Source organism: Anneissia japonica, unplaced genomic scaffold, assembly GCF_011630105.1.
Source record: "Anneissia japonica isolate Jap-2015-1 unplaced genomic scaffold, ASM1163010v1 scaffold724_len3256291_cov202, whole genome shotgun sequence".
Classification (NCBI taxonomy): domain Eukaryota; kingdom Metazoa; phylum Echinodermata; class Crinoidea; order Comatulida; family Comatulidae; genus Anneissia; species Anneissia japonica.
In genome coordinates, this window is record NW_022744966.1 from 2,381,650 (window position 1) to 2,388,219 (window position 6,570).

The 6,570-nt window shown below is 36.0% G+C and overlaps 1 protein-coding gene across 1 annotated transcript in view; it reads right to left on the reverse strand.

Annotated features, from left to right (window-relative positions):
- LOC117119797 (L-threonine 3-dehydrogenase-like) overlaps positions 1–5,846 on the reverse strand; it is a 16,075-nt gene extending 10,229 nt beyond the window's left edge. The window contains exons 1-2 of the mRNA XM_033264713.1: positions 5,577–5,846; positions 786–951 (exon numbers count right to left, since the gene is read on the reverse strand). Of these exons, the coding sequence (XP_033120604.1) occupies positions 786–951; positions 5,577–5,767 (357 nt within the window). The 5' untranslated portion in view covers positions 5,768–5,846. The remainder of the gene's footprint in view (positions 1–785; positions 952–5,576) is intronic.
- Positions 5,847–6,570: the final 724 nt, after the last annotated feature.

Here is a 6,570-nt window from a genome sequence, read left to right on the forward strand (position 1 = left end):
TTTTTTTTAAATCTCGTTTTGGGAGGAGGGGACACCCCCCTCCCATACCCCTGTCTCTTATACACATCTCTCTTCTCAAATATTGTATTTCTAATTGGAATGGTCAAATTTGATTGTTTTTTTCCTTAAAGTTATTTATAGAGTTCAACAACAGGCTAAATGCCACTTTTTAGTAATCCTGTTGGGAGTTGGTTAGCTTTCTTTAATATTTGTTATTCATTTTTTTCTGTTATGTTGCATTCTGACAAAGACAAAATACATGATTATATTATGTATTATTGTTTTAGTTACCAAAATTATCCCGTCTTTCAGGCTTCATTGTCAGTCCGGTACATGTCATGTCCTCCAAATTATTAAATAATATCTTACGACATTTGTACATAAGACCAACAATGGCGGATCCAAGAATTCAAAATAGAGGGGGCTCAAACAAGGATTTTCTCAGACTGAGGGTGCAGACCACCTCAAGCCCACCATGGTTGGGGCTGAGGTAATTTATGACTATTACACCTCTAAATGGTCAGAAATGGCACTATCAGACTTAATATATTTATAATTTTCATTTTTCTCCATTTTTAAAAAATAATTTTAAAAACTTCATTTTTTTTTGGGGGGGGGGGGGAAACAGGCCAGCTCGGTCCCCCTCCCCTGGAATCAGCCACTGACCAAGCTAGTACAGTATTTCAAAGCATGAGATATTGTTTTTCTTGCAGTGAGAGCATTGCAACAATTTTGAATTAACAAGTATTTTTTTTTGCTATAAAAGTATGACAATTATACCATACCATAAAACCACTGATACATTTCTGATGGAATCCACTCTGACAAAACTTGCACTTAAAACAAGAATCATAGAGGCTGAAGGAGACACGATCACCTGGCTTGATAGCCTCATCATCCAAACTGCTACCGACTTTGACAACTTCCCCTACAGCCTCGTGTCCTAGCACGCTGCAAAAATATCAAAATACAATTTTTTCAGAATAATCAATATAAAATGTTACTTTTAAAACATTGGAATAATGTATTGCTTATTAAAGGTTTCTATACAATGTCTCTCCATGCTTTTCTTTTAGCTATGTCGTAACAAATTACTTTAATATAACAACAATTATTAACAACATTACAATAGGATGGATTGGATTGGATTTATTTGGTGTAAACACCAAGGATAGCCCACGAAAGTGTAGAAGTGGGGTCCTTCTGGTGGTGATTGGGCAGTACACCGGGAGATAATCCCTTACTCTTTTCCGAAGAGTGTACTGCATTCTTTAACGTGCACATGGGCCATAATGCACACGGGAGCAACGGCTTAAACGCCTCATCCGAAAGACAGTGCGCTAGTAACTTGAATTTCAGCCCTCTAGCTGAAACACAAGGAGAGGCAGCGATAGGAATTGAACCGGGGACCTAGAGATCTCCACGGTTCAGCGCACACACGTCCACAGCGGCTACCACCAGATTAGCGGACTGAGCTAAGCTGCTCTCTCTCTAACAATAATTATAACAATAATTAATGATAATAACAATAATTATAAATGTGTTTATAATTATAATATAATTATAATAATTGTTATACTGTATATTATAATTATAAGCACATCAACACTGAAAATAGAAATAGAGTTCAGACAATCAATGTTAAATTCATTCATTTCCTCTTATTCAAATAGTGTCTTTGTCAAGTGAAGGGCAAAGTACTACAGTTCCTTTCCATCAAAAACACATTTTGTCTGTTAATTTTGCTTCCAATTTATTCTGAACAGCAAACATCTATGTTGAAAGGAAGATCAACAACAAGAGCTTGAGATTATTTGAGCAAGCACGATTAACTCTGCTACGCTTCAATGCATTCAATCACGTCTTAAAGCAGAAAATTTAGGTTAAATACAAGTTTGTTTTATTACTAGCGCAATGAGCATATTAATCAAAATAATATAGAATAAGATTCACAACTAGTGTGAACGGAAAGATTCAAGCAGAACAAAATATAACAAGCAATCAATGACTGTACTTGACATACACAGACTTTCAATGGTAGTCACTGTTGTTATAATCACTACATTCAATTTTCTCATCCTTCTCAAATTTCATCATTGCTTCCATAATGTATTAAGTGTACAAATATTTATTAATTTATTATTGTAACTATTTGTGCATATGATTATTTTTGCTAGGTTTTCCTGTTTTGTATTTTAATTAAAGTGGTAAAGTATAATTTGATATCTTTAATATTTACTTTAATTGAATACATTAGCTTACTTTGCCTATCCACACTGTTTATGTTTAGCTTCACATTCACCTGAAGAAGTGCACTGTGTGCACGAAAGCTAGTGTACTGTACTGTCAAATAAACTAGTTTTTAAAGTACTAAATGTTTATTACATCAGACTAGTACGGCTCATTCATCTATTTTTATTTAATAATTACATTATCATAATGATGTTAAATTAATGTTTGTATAATTCTTAGTACAGTACTGTGCTAAACCAATGAAAATTTACTACATACAAATTTTAAAAAAAAATAAATATCTCCAAACCAGATGAATTTTTTCTAACACCGAATATAATATTTTGTTTTGAAGCCAGATGAAAATCTTAAAAGATAAGGAAATATTATCAATATCATCTAAAAATGGCATTATTGCTACAGCAACAGTGTTGACAACCTTTGAAACATTTTAGTATTTTGAATCTCAATTTATAAATTTTAATTGTTACTTTGTTATTCTCCGAAATTGAATTGCTCGCATGAGAATTACTATATTGATTGACTTTCACTACAGCAGTATTATGCAACCTTTCTGGGCCTTGAGACTACTTCAACACCATGAAAAAATGTACGGACCACTCTACACAAGCCTATACTAATATTGAAAGTAATTAATTAGACCTACAGTATACTGACACAGTCCAGTCATTGTGTTTTATATTGACAAAGAGAGAGCATCAATTATGCCAGTGGTTGTGTCACATAGACAGTGGTGGCACCAGCAGGGGGGGCAGGGGCTTAAGCCCCCAATCGGTCTGGTCAAGCCCCCCCCCCCATCTGCCAAAGCTCATCGGGCTTGCAGTCGGATCAAAAGAAAACCAATGATAGGCCTAGTTTTCCCATCCCAGCCATTTCCAGCCATCTAGAAGTCCCAATTTTTTTTTAAATCTTGTTTTGAAGCGCAATATAGTCGATAAATCTCTTGATGAAGTAGGCCTAACACTGAAGGTTAAAGGCAAAAAATTAAAAGATGTGTCATCGGGAAATTGATTATTAACTCAAAAATTAAAATTAATAAATAACAAATTTTCAAATGATGACAACAGAAAAAAAAAATAAGGCTGGAGTAATATGGACATTTTCAAAATTCTAGTGACTACCTTGAGTCTACTCATCACTAAATATTTTCTTAAAATTTGGCTTTACATTTGTTATTCCATCTGTTGCATGTGAACATTACCAATATAACATTTCAAGTTGGGAATAAAAAGCAATGCTGATAAACTAACGCTGTGGCTAGAGATACGGTACCCTATTTCTAATTAAATTTGCTAAAGGTACGGCAAATGGCATTACATCACCATCACCCAATGAAGAGGCAGAATGTGCATGACGTCACATTTCAAGACCGGCATTGAAAATCGCCCACATTGAAAGATGGTGTGAGGTGGGTGGAATGACTTGCGAATAAGTACTTGGCTTAGCACATGATTAGCTAGGCAAGAGTGAATATTTTCTTATAATACTGTCATCGATAAATAGGTGCAGTGTAAGGGTTCCACTCAGTAATAAGAGTCATGTCATTTATCTATATAGCCATATCAAGGAAGGCATGAATCCTCATTACATAGACCCAGGCCAGCTTGCTTATATGCCTTCACTTATAACAGAGTTGATACTACTCAGTCTTTGGTCTAATCTATTTACATGAGAACACATGCACTAAAAAACTGAATATACTCTAAACTGTAATTACTAGCACTTAACCGTTTAAATGGGCCTGCACCAAAATATATTCGACAAATTTGACACGAATAATCACGATTGTGAAAACTCATTCTATTGATCTGAATTCTGGCCGAACGAACGATGTTTACAATTGGTGAAAGTAACAGCGACAAAGTCTACACAAAGTTGGGTAAATCAAGGAGGTATCGGTTATGCATGTGCATTCAAAGTGTATGAATATGTTGGTCGGATTGTAAAGCGTGGTAATTTTGAATATATTATAACCTAGGCTTCTTGGACTGAAACTTGGGATGAGATTTTGTGGGTTGAGGAATTAGTTTAAACTGATATATACCACCCAGATTGAAATCTCACTGCCGCCAAACGAAGAATCCAAGCAAGGCCTAGGCCTTGCTTAGATTCCTAGGCCTTGCTTAGATTCTTCGCAAAGCAAAGAATTTAAGCAAGGTCTAGTGGCATACAGTATGCCAAGAGTTTGGTACAGGATTCAGTCCTTGTTTGATAATGGCCATATATAGATAAATGACATGACTCTAACCGAGTGGAACCATACGACTTTTTATCGACGACTTTTTAATATTCTAATTTACCCAGTACATCATTCGCGTTTCACCACTCATCGTGGGCGATCTGCAATGACAGTCTTGAAAGATGACATCTCACATTCTGGCTCTTCATTGGGTGATAGTGATGTAATGCTATTTAAAGTACATTTAGCAAATTGAATTAGAAGTACGGTACCGTATCTCTAGCCACGGCGATAAACTAAACCCAATATTGCAGTAATACGTGTAACTAAGTGTGAAAGCAATGCCAAATTAAAATAGTATGTTCTTCTCCATGGATTTATAAGCCATATACGATAGCAAACCACTCAACCTTTGGCGGACCACTTACATTTATCGCGGACCACCCACCGACCCTTAGTGTTTGACCTAATACCTCCTTGGTTTGACACACCACCAATAATTTTCGGCGGACCACAAAGTGGGTTCTCAGACCACGGACGGGTTGAGTAACGCTACACTACAGCATGTATCTATAAGCTGCTTTTGTGTTTCCTCCATGGTTATAACTGTATACCGTTTATTTTTTATTTAGTTTTCACAGGTATATGAAATAGAAATTTAAAAACTAATAATTAAAACAACTATTTAACTATTCAAAAATGATTATTTTTAATCAGCTAGGCTTTTGGGAGGTCTATGGTATGAGTACCATATTTCACAACAAAAGGTAACCACCTTTATTTATAAGTCATAAGACTCAAGCCCCATTTATTAATTGCATCACATTGCACCAAAGTTTGCGCCTACACAAACAAGGCCTAGCTACTGTAGGAGCCTACTTCCTGCATTCAACGACCGGTGTCTGGTGTTACTGTTAGGCCTAGAGTTAGATGCATTATTGATATTATGCAATCAATTAAATATTAATCCATGATAAAGTCAACAAACCTAAACAGGTGTCCTGGACAAAACAATATATCGGCGATGCTACCGGGAAACCTACCATCTAGGCCCTACGGATAAAATTAATTTAAGATCTTGACTTCGGATGCTACTCTACACCTACATCATCCACACACATGGGTGTGTTATTTTGAAACGTACCTCGGAGTTTTCGCTTTTGATCTCCCTTGCAGAATCTGCAAGTCGTATCTACATATCGTAGTTAGCTTGATTTTTATTAGTATCTCTTCTGGCCCTAAGTTTCCAAGATTAATGTGCGTGTTTTCAGTCATAAAACGCGGGGTCCTATCCGCTCCGAAAAACACTACTCTCTGAGCTGACACAGAAGCCATTTCAATGCTGCCCCAACGAACCTACAGTGTAGTGATGATGTTTGTTATGAAAAACTTTTCCTCCTCTCTCTCTCTTGAGTACCCGCCCGCGATTTTTTTTTCCGTACGAAACATTTACATGAAACTCCACTCGGGCCGTCTCGGCTGAATCGACCCGAAAATCTCATTGCAGAATTCAGGAGGTCAAAAGGTCAAAGATAAACGTCTACACAGAACAACTTCTTAGAGAACGTCGCTGTCTAATTTTTAAAAATACATTGATGTTACCATGTTAATACCAATGGGTCGTTTTAAAATTACATATAATATTTGATTAAGCTCCACGAGTAATGAAAAGTGTTATTTTAACTTGAGTTGCATACTATGACAATTTTAATTTTTTAGTTAGGCCTGGGTTTTGCGTAATTACCAAGGCCTACTAAAAACGCTTCTGGGAAAAGCACAGAGAGTAAGGAAGAGCGCGTTTCTTCATCACTGATCAAATGAAACAGAGTGACAGTTATTTTCAAATTAAGAGAAGAGCTGAGAATAGGCAGCTCTAAAGTGATGCCATAAGACCTGCCAAAATGGCAGAGCACCAAATGAATGTAAAAATGAGCTAGTTATTAATATTAGGCCAAGTTCATTACATGTAATGCCGAAATGATAATAATAATAAGTATTATTATTATTACCTGTACGTTAAGGGGAACTTGGACAATGGAGGAATTAGAGAACAATTTAAAAAACGACGTTAAGGGGAAATAACACAAAAGATAATCTCCTTGGCTAGTTATTATTTATAGGCCTAGTAAATAGTACAG